The sequence below is a fragment of the Martes martes genome (genome assembly GCF_963455335.1).
Source record: "Martes martes genome assembly, chromosome: 3".
NCBI lineage: Eukaryota > Metazoa > Chordata > Mammalia > Carnivora > Mustelidae > Martes > Martes martes.
In genome coordinates, this window is record NC_137890.1 from 131,450,203 (window position 1) to 131,464,932 (window position 14,730).

At 38.5% G+C, this 14,730-nt stretch overlaps 1 protein-coding gene across 6 annotated transcripts in view; it reads left to right on the forward strand.

Moving 5' to 3' along the window:
• ABCB11 (ATP binding cassette subfamily B member 11) overlaps positions 1–8,305 on the forward strand; it is a 108,379-nt gene extending 100,074 nt beyond the window's left edge. For 4 of the 6 annotated variants that reach the window (XR_013966602.1, XM_080799657.1, XM_080799658.1 and 1 more), the window contains 3 exons: positions 3,261–3,467; positions 5,440–5,586; positions 6,647–8,305. Coding sequence is in view for 5 of the 6 variants with exons in the window: in XM_080799657.1 (XP_080655783.1) it covers positions 3,261–3,467; positions 5,440–5,586; positions 6,647–6,847 (555 nt within the window). In the remaining variant the exon portion in view is untranslated. Of the gene's footprint in view, positions 1–3,260; positions 3,468–5,439; positions 5,587–6,646 lie in introns of those variants that run through there. The other 2 variants (XM_080799660.1, XM_080799661.1) reach the window with 2 other exon arrangements.
• The last annotated feature ends 6,425 nt before the right edge of the window (positions 8,306–14,730 follow it).

Sequence of the window (14,730 nt, forward strand, 5' to 3'; positions counted from 1 at the left end):
ATGCGTGTGTTTAACAGAAGTGTTCACTTACCTGTAAATGGAGCAGAAAGTGCAAACTAATCAGGAAACTAATGACCGTGAAGGGAAAAACTGACGGGGGTGATAAGGAACGGAATGATAAATAAGCAAGGGGAGAGGGGAGTGTAGTACAAAAAATCTGACAACCCTGGTTTGAGAAACTTACGTCTAAATGACATAAGGAACTCAAATTGGTAGTTCTGTGCCATAAAACTTTGGCAAGGAGATTTGAAAAATTGGTGAACTGCTTTGTTGCCCATTTTCCAGCGTATTTCTTTCTCTTTTCTACCCTTTTTATTTTCTTTCTTTCCAAATGGTATATACAGAGGAATACAAAATAAAATAGGAAAGATTTGCGATAAAAAGCATCCTGTTATTCTACCCTTTTCCACCGCTCCCCATTTCTCTGCTCAAAGACTATTTCTAACTACATGATGTTTTTAGATCTTTCAATGATTACCTCAGTGTCTCTACATAATATGATTATGCTGCTACTTCACGATTTAACAAATTTAGACTCTCTGTTGATTTATTCTCAAGAGATGGAAATTTAGCTTATCCTTCCCACTCCCCTTCCCTTTATGCACGTCCTCCCAACATAGATATATCACTTTAAACAGTTCCTCTGTTTGCAAATTTAATGAATGTAATTCTGCTTCTTTTCCAACACCTACAGATAGTATCTCTTGAATTCTCATTTTCTGATATGAGGTTAGTAGCAATTCTGTTTATTTTCACCTCTTCCTCCCTCCTTTTGTTTCTCCAGTCCTAATAACTGTACTTTTATATTATCAAAATGCAAAACAGTAACATTCTGTTTATAACATTTACTATCTTTTAGCTTTCACTCTAGGCTAACTCTAAAAGTTAAAAATCTACTAACAACTTTTGTTATGACTATGCAAATATTGTTCTTCCCTTAATCAAGTGGTGAGGTAGGTCAGCAGTACATTTTCTTTCTTGATCCTTTTCTGAAAGGCTTTCTTTTTTCTTGCATCCTCTGCCTTTATATAAAATTTTTATATTCTTCCAATGTCTCTATCCCACTGCCTTTTCTGAGGGAACTTCTTTTTTCTCTCATGTCTATCACTGTCTGGATTAATTACAACTTGTGGCTGCCGAACAGTTGTCACCCTCTGAGGTTCCTGCCAAGTTGTCTTGGATTAGATCCATTATTTCCTAATTCCATATCTTCTTCTTTCCTGGGTTTCCCTTTCACTTTGTTGGAGTGCATCCACCAGTAGTTTTCTAAGAAATGATTCAGAGGCATAGGTCTGAAAATGTTTTATTCTGCTCCACACTTGATTGGTTGCTTAATCCTGATATTTTGAAAAAAAGCCTTTTTGAGTTCTGTGGGTAGTATAATCTTCATTGCCATGAGGACAGGTCACATTAAGAAAATAAATGTTGAAACTCAAAGGAGGCAACTAAAGAGTCCCCTGCATAAAGCAAAACAAAGAAACAGGTGAACAGATATTGGTAGAATTAAGGAAATTATGCAAATAAGGAGAAAGAGTTGATTATATATAATTTATAATTACGTTATTATTGATTTTCGGTATAAAGATTTTAATTTTCTTAAAAGTAAGTAGTGATCGATGAACCTAGAAAGCACATCACACTGGGGTCTGATCTCTGCAAAGGAGAGGGTCTAATTTCCCAAAATGTCAGGTCATCCTATCACCCCAGGTTGACTGTGAACTTTGAGACATACAAGGACCCAAATCCTTCATATTTGAGCTTTCCAACATTAACGTATACATTAAATGTGTTTCTCTCAATGTGCTCAGTGCCTGTTCTGGTCATAGGTAGGAAGCAATGCCCATGACAAAATCAGCATGATTCCTTGCATCTCATAAACACAATACATTTTGTTGTATCATTGTAAAACAATTCTGCGAAACTTTTTCAAGTGGAAAGATACCACCTTTTATCCAATTTGTAAAAATCATCTTTGCTCTTAAGAAAGCTACCAAATGCAGCTTTCAAAATTTTCAACATTAAATTCCTTTGATATAGAGTACTGTCTTAGTCCCTCTGGGAGATTCTAAGAACATGAAGCATGTCTTCTGCCTTTTGGGGGCTTACAATACTAGCTCATGTACAATAATTAGCAAACAGCTCCAGTAGGTAATTAGGTATTAAATTGTGCTTTGCAATCTATAAGTACTATGGAAAATGAGTAGAGGAATATGAACGAGGGCTAATTGCTGAGGAATGCCCTACATTTTTTCCCAACGAATGTTTGCTTTTTCTGTTGCTGAGAATTTATTGAAAATATAACATGTTCACAACATTTAACATAATCTTTTTCTGAAATCATAAGGCCAAACAATTTATGGTAGTGTCAGACATATCATATCTTTACTGTTTTAAGGTTTTTGGTTTTTTTTTTTTTATTGGTTAGAGAGAGAGAGAGAGAGAGCGCGCACAGGCAGACAGAGTGGCAGGCAGAGGCAGAGGGAGAAGCAGGCTCCCCGCCAAGCAGAGAGCTGGATGTGGGACTCAATCCCAGGACACTGGAATCATGACCTGAGCCGAAGGCAGTCACTCAACCAACTGAGCCACTCAGGCGTCCCTGTTTTAAGGTTTTTAAGTGAAACAGCTCAACTGGTAGATATTTGCATTCCTGTACTTGAGTGTCTAGCCCACGAATAACTAGAACACAGATTATTTTTTCTTCACATAGCAGCCAAAAGACTGCCTAGCATGGTGTCCTTGCAACAGGAAATTCAATATATGTTTGTTGACTGACTAAGTGAATAAATGTACTCCTTTCTTAATTGGGTCTATTATATCTTGTTAGTATCAGTAAAATAAAGGAAACAGATTTAATTCTTATATAGTCCAAAGCTTTACATAGAAAAACCCCTTTCATAACCTGTGGAGTCTCAAAATGGAGCAATTCTTCATACTTATAGGGGATGTACTGCACCAATGTCTAAGGGGAAGTTTTCTTGAGGGAATAACCATTCTGAGTGCCTTTCTCATTTGCACTGCCTGTAAAGCTAGACTTTGGAAAACAAACAAACAAAACCATAATACGATCCTAACTCTATCACCACTCCTGACACATATTACCTCTAGAGGTCAAAGGAAACATAACTTACTTATGAGACTCCTGGGATTTTTTCTCTCTTAAGCAAAACAAATGTCTTGTGTAATACTACCTCTAGAATATGAACCTTCCTCACTGCTGGGATTCTAAAACTTAATGCTCTGCTCGTCCCCTCTATTGGCAGATGATAGATGGGCATGACAGCAAAAGGGTCAATGTCCAGTTTCTCCGATCGAACATTGGGATTGTTTCCCAGGAGCCAGTGTTGTTTGCCTGTAGCATCATGGACAATATCAAGTATGGGGACAACACCAAAGAAATCCCCATGGAAAAAGTCATAGAAGCCGCAAAGCAGGCGCAGCTGCATGACTTTGTCATGTCACTCCCAGAGGTGAGGACTAGGTCAGAGTCTTTCCCTGTGGGAGATGGGGATGGGTAGAGGTAGAGGGGCCAAAAAGTGTTGTGACTGTGGCTCAAGGAGAGGGTCAAAGGCAACACAGGTCATTTCCTGGTGCCCTGGGATTGCCTCTGTCTTTTAAGCAAAAAATGTCCTTCATCAACCTACTTTTTAGTGTTTAGTGTTTAGTATTATATTATCCAGTGCAAAAGATGCCATGAAACTCATTGTACATAAAGCACAACTACACCGAACATCCGAGGAGCAAGGTGGGAAACAATCCTGAGATTTGGAGCAGGCATAGGTTTGAACTCAAACTCTGCCAGTCACTAGCTGTGTAACTGTGGCAGAATTTCTTATTTTTTCTGAGACTCGGCCATTGGCAAAACAACATTAAAATGGAAGAATACACATAATAGCCATCCAAAGAAAGCTGCTGCTACGATTATGGTCATGATCATGATGGCATTACTTGGCAGCATCTTCTGTGCATGGTGGGGGGAGTTGCACCTGCCTTCGTGCTTCTCACATTTCCAGAGCCAAGTTTGAACTTAGTACAAATATTGACTCTGCATTTTTCCATCCACCAAGAGCCTCTTGGGGGTTTCTCACAAAGAAAACTAACACATGGAAACAAAATTTTAGGAACCAAACTTTTAACCTTCTCCCCCTCTTTTAGATATCACTGGAAAACTGCTTTTCTTTGTAAATGATTATGTTTATAAATTTTGTGCTATTATGGTGGGCTTTTTCCTTGTTTCTTTTTCACAAGGGCTCCTAAGCCTAGCATGGCTCTAGCCTGGGTAGCGTAAGCCACAAGCATGTGGAAATCACTGGTTGTTGTGTCCTGAATGAAGAGCAAAGCTCCTGTGTTCCTGAGAGATTCATTTATTCCACGAATCTTTGCAGAGCACATCCTCATTTTGTGGGAGACAGTGGCTTGGAGGCAGTTTTGGCCTCTTTCTCATACGGACTTACCCATCATGCCTTTCACTGAGCACTGTTTCTCCACTAGGACAAAGCAGGCTGTCCTAGTGGAGAAACCAGCAGGGAATCTCCCTTGGCTGGTTAGCTTTCGTCAGGAGGCAAGGGAGACGGGGAGGAAACACGCTTGTTGTGGAAGGCAAGGGAGAGTAGTGGTCAAGGGCAAAGTCTCAGAAACAAGATGCACCTGGATTTAGAGTTCACCTTCACTGCTTTGCACTTGTTTGTCTTTACACAATCTTCTTACCTGTCTGTACCTAAGTCTGTAATCTGTAAAGTAGGGAGAAAATTATTTCTGTGAATGTTAAAGGATCATCTGCCAGGACTAGTTAACACAAAGCCAATGCATGGTAAATATTCCATGAATGTTAACTATTTTTTATGTAGCCATGCCAGGCATCTAGCTAGGGATCTTCCTTTATGAAGGAACTTCACCTAAAACAACAAATATATGAACTAGTTATTAATGTCTGCATTTACAGACAAGTTGGCTGCTCAAAGAAATTTAAATAATGTGTTCATGCTCACAAAGTTAGTAAGCAGCAGAGTGGGGATTTGCACATAAGCTTGTGATCCAGAATGATGCCTTCCCAGTAAGAGGATGGACTAAAAGATCTCTCAAAGGGCCCTTGCATTGGTAGGATCATTCCACCTTGGAAGGATCTTCCAGATAAGGGTTTGGAAATCAGGAATCTTAAATCCCAGAGATTTCATAGGCAGGGAGAAAGAAAAAAAAATACAAACCTAAAATAAATGCAGAGAAAGGGATATAAAATCCCCTAGTTTCCCAACAAACCCCATATTTTTCTTATACCCCTAAATGGACTTGACATCCTTTAGAAAAGGACTCATTTATTATTCCCAATTTAAAAAAAAAAAAACAAAAAAAATGTTTAAATCCACAGTGAGGTCATTGATGTGGGCTCCATCCAGCATAGGAACAAACTGTTTGTGGGTCTCAAACTTACCATACCTTTTCCAGAAATATGAAACTAATGTTGGGGCCCAAGGATCTCAACTATCTCGAGGAGAGAAGCAACGTATTGCTATTGCTCGGGCCATTGTTCGAGATCCTAAAATCTTGCTGCTAGATGAAGCTACTTCTGCCTTAGACACAGAAAGCGAAAAGGTAGGTATTGATTTTCTAAAGTCATAGATCATTATAAATGAGTCTTTTGCTGTAATATATGCCCTTATAAAAAGGCACTCTTTTCAATTTTCTGATTCATTGATGGTATAAATGGCACTACCGGGTGGAACAAAAAGACGGTAGTCGAGGGGAAGTGAGGCAAAATGAGATTGTTTCAAATAAAAAAATACATTTGAATTCTAAAATAAGAATTGTTTTTAAGACTGTCTAGGCTAGGTGACACTTTTCCAAGGGTAAATAATTAGCTTTCTTTTTTTTTTCTTTTTTTAAAGATTTTATTTATTTGTCAGAGAGAGAGAGTACACACAAGCAGGCAGAGAGGCAGGCAGAGAGAGAGGAGGAAGCAGGCTCCCTGCCGAGCAAGGAGCCCAATGCGGGACTTGATCCCAGGACCCGAGGATCATGGCCCGAGCCAAAGGCAGCGGCTTAACCAACTGAGCCACCCAGGCGTCCCAATAATTAGCTTTCTTAAGTGAAATACAGTAATTTAGGTCATCGGTTGGGCACTTCATATTTTATAATTTCAAAGTTACATGGCAGAGCAGGTAGACAGTGTACAACACAAAGTAAGAGGTGGTGTCCAATGTGCAGCGTGCATGAAAGCAAATGAAACCGGGCAAAGCAAAATTAGGAAATTTACCATTTATAGTGAACTCCTTAAAAATCAGGGTTCATTTGGAGAGAACTAAAATGCCCTCAATGAAGATCAGTATCCAGAGCGACCACCTAACTGCTACGTTACATGGTTTCCTTGGTTTCATTTTTGCCAACGAGACCATCAGGTGTTCTATAACTCCAGTGACCTCTAGTTTGCTTCATTCTTGCTTCACTGAAATATCCCAGCCTGTAGAATTCAATTGAAATCATTGATGCCTTGCAGTCAGCAAATACGTGTGCCATCTTTTTCCACCTGTCAAACCTTTGGGTTTAACCCCTGAGAATCGCAATGTTACTCACATAATGTTCAGCAGAATTCTTGTGATGTTGGGCCAGGCAACAAACATGTGTCTTTGCATCACTTTCCACCTTCTCTTTGCAGACAGTGCAGGTCGCCCTGGACAAAGCCAGAGAAGGTCGGACCTGCATTGTCATCGCTCATCGTTTGTCTACCATCCAAAATTCAGATATCATTGCTGTCATGTCACAGGGGAGAGTGATTGAAAAGGGGACCCATGAAGAACTGATGGCCCAGAAAGGAGCCTATTACAAACTCGTCACCACAGGAGCCCCCATCAGCTGACCTGATCCAAGAACTTCATGTACAGATCATGCACCAATGACAGGAGGGCCAGGTTTTTTTTTCTTTAAGGAGAAATGATTATATTTTACTTTTACAGACATTGTCATATGTTGGGATCCAAGTTAATTTCTAATGACCTTCAATAATATCTTAGTTTTTAAAATGTGTATATAGAAAATGAAAGAAACTAGGGTTAGTATGAGTGAAAATCCAATGTCAAGCAGGTGCTCAGCCATTACCCAGTGGCTTTCTCCATGCAGAAGCCAGTCCCAACTACATGGGAATTAACGAGAAGTCATAGAACAAACGAGGCTTTGGATTCCTCAAGGGCAGAGCACTATCCTTTGCATTTTTAAAATTTCAGTGTACACTGAGCCCAGTGCGCTTATAATAGGCAGTCAGTGAGGGTTTATCAAGCTGGACCAGGATCCTGTGTGAAGATAACAGGAGGACCGACAACCAACTATTTCTTCACTTAAGTTTTCTTGCAAGTGAAAGCAGATTCATTCATCTCTAAGAATGAGGATAGCTAAAGGAGGGCTTTGATACTCTGGATACTCTCAGGCTGGGAGAGGAAGAAAGGAGCGAGTATTTGCAGGGACTTACCAGTTAGGAGTGTGGATTTATAGATTCAGGGTGTAGTAGGTGGGTGATGACGTCAACATTTACTGCACTAGAATCTGCCAGTGTGGCTTTTTTTGCTTTTGTTTTGTATAACACTATATGAAGCTGCAGCAAGGTAAAATGCACTGTTTTCATTTTATGAATAGACTTTGAATAGACAAAGGACAGCAACCTGGAATAAAGACTCTAACCCAGGTTTTTAATCCTTGTCACCACCCTCCACATTGGTTGCCCCTGTATGGAAACAGAAGTACACACTCTTCCTGCAGCAAGATGGCTGCCCTTCTGTAATTCTAGCAAAGGAATTGGGGATGGATGGGGAAGCTCACTTGCACTTAGAGACACGACTCACATTTGAAGGGGCAGCTGAAGAAAAAGGGATTGAATATGAAGCTATATATGAACAACAACAAAAAAAATTCCAGCTCCCTCCTCTTCTGGCAGGAGTTTTTAGGAGTACCCTCTGGGGAAACTGGCTAATGCAAGAAAAAAGACTATTGGGGCAGAGATCCTCCAACGAAACTCCCCAGTCAGATTACTCTACTGTGAAGCCCACCTGCCAACAACACGTACCCCTTGGCTTTTCAGTGTCTCACTCTTCCAAAGGAATAGATTGTTGAGAGTCACCAGGCACAGAGAAAATATTTTAATGCAAAAAGCAAAATGACAGCAATAGAATGCCCAGAACAAGGATATTAAAGGTAACAGTGTCAAAGCAAAGGTTTGGAAAACATTAAGAATGCCTATAAATTTACATAATGAGACGAGAAGATGTTCCCATCTATTTAAATAAAAGCAAGAGTTCATTAAAATGAACATCCAAAAAAAAAAAAAACCACAAAAACAAAAAAGAGCTCTTGACAACAGAAGTGAAAAATTCAGTAGCGGTTCATATCAAGTTGTCCTGCCATCAAGATGTCTTCCTACTCTACCTCTCTCCCAAATGTACTCAATGTACACATTTTTTTCTTCCCATGGCCAACAAGTGAAATTTTGCCTACAAATTAAGCCTGAGCTGTTGTATATTGAGGTATATTATTTATGTCTGTCCCATATTTCCTGGTAAATAACTATAAAGGTGGTTTAGTAAGTTAATTAGTTAGGTCAGAAGAATTGATGGTTGCCAAGTCAGGGAGGGAGTGGGTGGAGGACAGCAGTCTAGTTAAGTCAGCACTCTAGTTAAGTCATGAAAAGTGGCAGGGACAAGAACATTGCAGAATAAAGATGCCTGCAAGAAGGAATTAAATTTTTCAGTATGCATGTGCTCATCCTGTAATACTGAAGAAAGAAAACGAAAATCCATTTGTTTAAGTATGCATTTCAAAGAAGAACATAAGCTCTGTGCTGGGAGGTTGCCAGTTTCCTGGAGTGAAATGTGTGGGGTGTGAAAAATGAATAAGTAAGAGTCATTTTTCAAATAAGGTACTTGAAAGTTATTGATGAGTGGGAAAAGGTTGACAGCAGAGGGTTTGAAATAATGTAGGAAAGCCATTGTTTTTGAGGCTCAGTGACAAGGTAAAGGATTATAACCTTAAAAATAAATAAATAAATAAAGTTGCAAATTTATTTTACAACACCAGGGAGCGCCAGTGTTTCTATATCTATCCCATATCTTATATTACTGGTGAGGATTTGGTCTCTGCAATTTTACATTATTAATGTTTCTCAGATAATAGGGGTACTTGCTTTCTCTGTTCTATCTGACATTTATCTCAAGTCTTTCTGTGATTTCTAATGTTTTCGGGTGGGTTCATGCTATGATCAAACTCATCCCATAACCCCGAGTAATTAATTTTTACAGGAGAAAAAAAAAGTAGAAGGATTGGAAGATAAAATTGGGGAAATTTCCCTGAAAGTGGGACAAAAGTATAGAGCCAAAAAGTAGAAAAAAAAGAAAAAGAAAAATTTCAGAAGAACAACCCAGGAGGTATAATAATTAGCTAATTGCAGTTCTAGAAGGAAAGATTAGAGGGGAGTAAATTATTATATGGTCTGAAGATATTTCCTGTAACTGGAGAATATAAACTTTCAACTTGAAAGGATTCAACTAATGTCAAATATAATAAATAAGTAAAGATCCTCTGTGGGCACACTATTATGCAATCTTAGAAAACTGGGGAAAGAAGATACTCAAATTTTCAAGGAGAGGGCAAAACACATTATATATACTAAAGGATTATAATGACACAGAATCTCTTGACAATAACACTAAAAGTCAGAAGATGTAAAGATTTGCTTTCAAAATTCTGAGTGGAAATTATTTCCATCCTAGAATTCCATATCCAGAAAACTCTTCTCAGGAATGAGAGAAGCCTAAAGAAACTCTCAGTCATGTAAAGTTTCAAAACTTTCCCTCCCCACACATATTTTCTCAGGAAGCCACAGGAGGCTTTCCCTAAAATAAAAGTAAATGAAGAAAGAGGAAGAGATGGGACCTAGGAAACAGGTGATCTAACTCAAGAATTAGGTGATGGGGGGTACCTGGGTGGCTCAGTTGGTCAAGCATTTGCCTTCGGCTCAGGTCATGATTTCAGAGTCCTGGGATTGAGTCCCACATCAGAATCCCTGCTGATTGGGGAGCCTGCTTCTCCCTCTGCCTCTGCCCCTCACTCACTCTCTCTCTCTTTCTCGAATAAATAGATAAAATCTTAAAAAAAAGAAAAAAAGGAATGAGATGATGGGAGTCTCCAGGATGATTAGGAAAGGAAATCTCAGGAAACCAATCTGCTGGATACACACACACACACACACACACACACACACACAGCTGGACAGATGGCATCATACCACCCATAATGATCAGAAACTCACTTCTACACAACATACAATGAACATCATTCCACAAAAAAAATAAACATAGGTCCATATTATCATTTCATTGGCTTCATGGTAAACATTAGGTCTTGACAAGTTTTCTTTTCCCCATCCCCTTTTTTTGAACTTTAAGATTGTTTCCAGGCTATTCTGAATAATGCGGGAAGAGACAACCATGCTCACTTTTGTGATTAGAAATTTAGAATACACTGTAAGAAGTGGGATTCCTGGTGAATCTATTTCTGGACTCTCCTATTCCTATGATTTGTCTTTCAAATCCAGTTTCAGTATCTACGTGAAAGGAAATACATTCCCAGTACTTTACTCAGTACTTGGTATAAAGTGATAGCTCAATGCATCTTGGTTGAATAATCATTTTAAATTAATACAAGTAGTCAGTAATTTGTCAGCCCCAAGACAACTAACCCATTAAGTTAGAGCAGTGTCTTCCAATAAAAATACGAATCGCTAATGCAAACTACATCTTTAATTTTAAATTTTCTAGTCACAGCAAGGAAAAAAGAAACAGGTGAAATGAATGTTAAATAATATATTTCATTTAACCCAATATATACAAAACATTATTATCACTTGTAATCAATATACAAATTATTAATAAGATCATTTCCTTCATCATATTAAATATTCAAAATCGGATGTGTATTATACTTAAAACACAGCACAACTCTGACTAGTCCCTTGTCATGTTCCTGCTAGCTACATGTGACTAGAAGCTACCATATTGGAAAGACAGGGTTAGAATATCCAGTTCCATGAATTTCCTGGTCTGGGCCTCCATTATTTCTACACAATTTGGGTCTTATAAAAACACAAGCCCAGCTTCTCCCTTGGAACATGTTCTTATACCGTACCTGGAAACTTGGTAAAACTTGTTTCAGCTAAAGATTTGGACTCATTTGGACTAACAAGCAGCATGGTAAGACCTAGAAGAATCAAACATTCTGATGCCAAAAGTTACAAACAGAATCATATTGGACCTTATCAGAGTGATTAAAATTCTTTACATCATTTATTTTACTTGATTCACCTGTTTGAGTCAACAAAGAGAGAAAACTTAAGATTGTTTAATGAAACACAATATAACTACAAAAACTGCCTTTTGATCTAATCCCCTTGAGTTCTCTTCCCAAGACATATTTTCTTCCAATTATTTTAGAAGAACCGTTTATGGGTTTTTTTTCTATGAACAGTAACAATTGGAGCAGCACATTTCCCAGCTTATTTAGAGAAGAGATCCTGAGTCATTTGATACCTCTCCAAACCGCATGAGAGCAGATGACCAGATACACTATCATTTGAGGGGAAAAGTAGAATTGGCCTCTGGATTTTTTTGTCTAGAAACCTTTTTCCATATAGTTACTCTGGGTCAGGTCTACTCTACATATGCTCTTAGGAAATTATTTCAATGAAAGGTCACTTTGAATTCAGTAATGCATTCATGCATGTGGTTTTGGGCAATTATACACTCATTTAAAAATGTATACCCTGGGATATTTGGATACTGTGTCATGAAAAAGGGAAAATACATAGGATCACAATTAGGTACAGTTTGCCACGTATTTATTCATGAATTAAATGTAAATGTCCTATCCTAAGAAAATACCAGAACATTCCCATCGGGTTGGTTTAGGATCTCACCTCATATTTCCAGCTCAGTGTTGGATTGATTAATATCTCTTATGCATGCAGAATCTTTCTGTAATCAGGTCACGTAAGTATGTTAGTGGAGATAAAAAAATTTTTGCAAATTTGGTTGCTGTTTCCAAACACATCTTGAGATAAATTTACATATACGTGTGTATCATTATAAAATAAGCATTTATTCTGTTCATATTTGCTCTAAATGTCCAGATCAAGGGAATAATTTCACCTGCCTATAAGAGATGGGAAGTGAAAATAACTTAAATAAACTTGAAAACCCAATTCCAATTTCTTTCACACTGTGTTCAATTAAATGCCCAATTAATTTAAATAGATAGACTGTAAATAAAGCAGTGCACATGATTATCATCTAATTAGCACTGGCCAGCATTATAATGTGCTCATTAGTGAGTTGTCTGGTATCCTAAGGCTCATAATGAGTAATCAGGGTACACGTGATTGGCATGTAGCTGTCTGGGTGCAACAACTCAATCCAATAAATCAGTGAGAAGACAGAATGTGCAGGAGGAAAAGGAAGAATGCACAGCTGGTAAATTGGCAGTTTCCTCCTTTGTATGATTCAGGTACAGCTCCTACTCTCCGATACAAAAGGATAAATTCGAGAACAACAGAATGGCTGGAGGTAGAAAGGGAAATGTTCACCCAAGGTGACACAGAACAAGTGCCTAAAATTATTATGAGTGATTACAGAAAAGAAAGAAGCTACTCTCATGTATTAGTCGGGAGTATGTATCCCTAATACACCAAGCACTGAATCATACGAAGAGATGAGCGATGTTTTAATGAAATTTCTCGGAAGATGAAAATTCAGTTAATTGTTTATATCTACCCCGTGATAACATTCACAAAGCATTTTATAATTTAGAAGGTCTTTTGTCCTTATAATTTTTGCATGTTACTATGAAACCAGTTAGCAGGCTGTAGGTAAGGAATGCAGCCGTAAGTTGCATTTACTGTTAAATATGTGAAAAATCACTATGATGGGACTCATAGGCTGGCTTGTCTACACCCAATACTACATCCCTTTCCCTTGCTTGCCTCTGTTACAGAGGTTGGAAAGTAAAGTCTTCACCTTTCCAGACTCCCTCCCCTGAGGCTAGGGGAGGCAGGATGATATTATTATGATTAGTGAAATACAGGCTCAGGTGCCTGTGTGGCTCAGTCAGTTAAGCGTCTGCCTTCCACTCTGGTCATGATCCCTGGGTCCTGGGATCAAGTCCTGCATGGGGCTCCCTGCTCCCTAGGGAGTTTGCTTCTCTCTCTCTCTCTCTCTCTCTCTCTCTCTTTCTCTCTCTCTGTAGCTCATGAATTAAAAGAAAAATATACAGACTCAAGTCTCTTTGGAGGCTCTTCCTTTTGGAACAAAGCCTGGGTTGAAGAAAGGATGTTTTCCTTCCTCATTTCTTCTCTCCTGGAGGCACAGCAGGCATGCTGTGGTCATCTGGTCAGAAGCCACACACTGTGACTGGCAGAGCAAGAAGATGGGCTGAGCCTGATTCCTGGACATCCTTGAGCAGTTTCTTCAGCCTACCTGGGAGCCGTCCTGCTACATGGGAAGAAAACACCCATCATTTGTTTCAGCCACTGGAGTATTTAGTGTACCTATAGATGTTGCCATTAATTATGGATGAACACAATCTTAACACTTTTAGTTTTGTTAATAAGCATACTGAAATGTAAGTATAAATAACACCATGTTGAGGTACTGACACATGATTAAATAACCTTAAACTATGACCTTGCTCAAATAACATTAAAATATGACCTTGATATCTAAAGGTAGATCAAAAATATCGGTTGAAAGAAAGAACTAATCACAGTCTTTTTCAAATGTCAATGCTATGAAAAGGAGGTATCACTGGATGGAAATCCTTGCGGCTCATTCTAGTGATTTTCCAGGAACATTCCAGGTATCCTGCTTTATTATGCTTCTAGTGAAGCAGGCTTTTACTTAGAGACTTGTGTTTTGTGGTCATGCTTTCTTGTCCCCTCACATAAGAAATTATTGTTAGTCTGGGGATGATCTAGATTCTACTGGCACAATATAGCCAGAGCTGAAAAGAAAGTGATTCATAACGAGGATGAATTTGAAACAGGGTGGGTTGGAAGAGATGGGGAATAATGTTACCATCTAATCTAGATGTAGTCTCAACCCAATTCTTCCAACGCCTCAGGCCTATCTTGAGCTCATCCTTGCTTCTCTAGCACATAAAGCATTTGTCAGGTAGGCACCCAGGGAGATTCAGGAGAAAATATAAGCATGGACAGGAGAGGTCCTGTTTGAGCTGGAGAATGTTATTATGTATATATGTTATTATGTTATTATGCATGTCTGTTATTATGTATATCCCCTTTGTATCTCTACCTGCAAGAAAAATGTCCTCATTAGGATGGTGAGGAAGGGGAAATGGAGCTGGTAATTTAATTATAGGCTCCCTTTTGTAAGACAGGTGAGTGGGCAGTCTGAATATTCTCATGTTAATTTTGCCCAGTAACATCAATTAAATTATTCCATGCATCTCTTTTCATAGCTATAAAAATCAGATTCTAATTGGAATAGAGTGTTTTAAAGATTGAAATGTATTATATAAATCTAAAATTGTTTATTAAAGTAGCAAATTAAACATGGCCTAATTTCTAGAATTTACAGCCTTTTTCATTGCATAAAAGTAAAATTTAATATGCTCCGGCTCTTCTTCCAATTTGATTGAATGAGACCCTCAGGGGTGCCGAATGTCAGAGCTGGAATGCATGAACCTTTC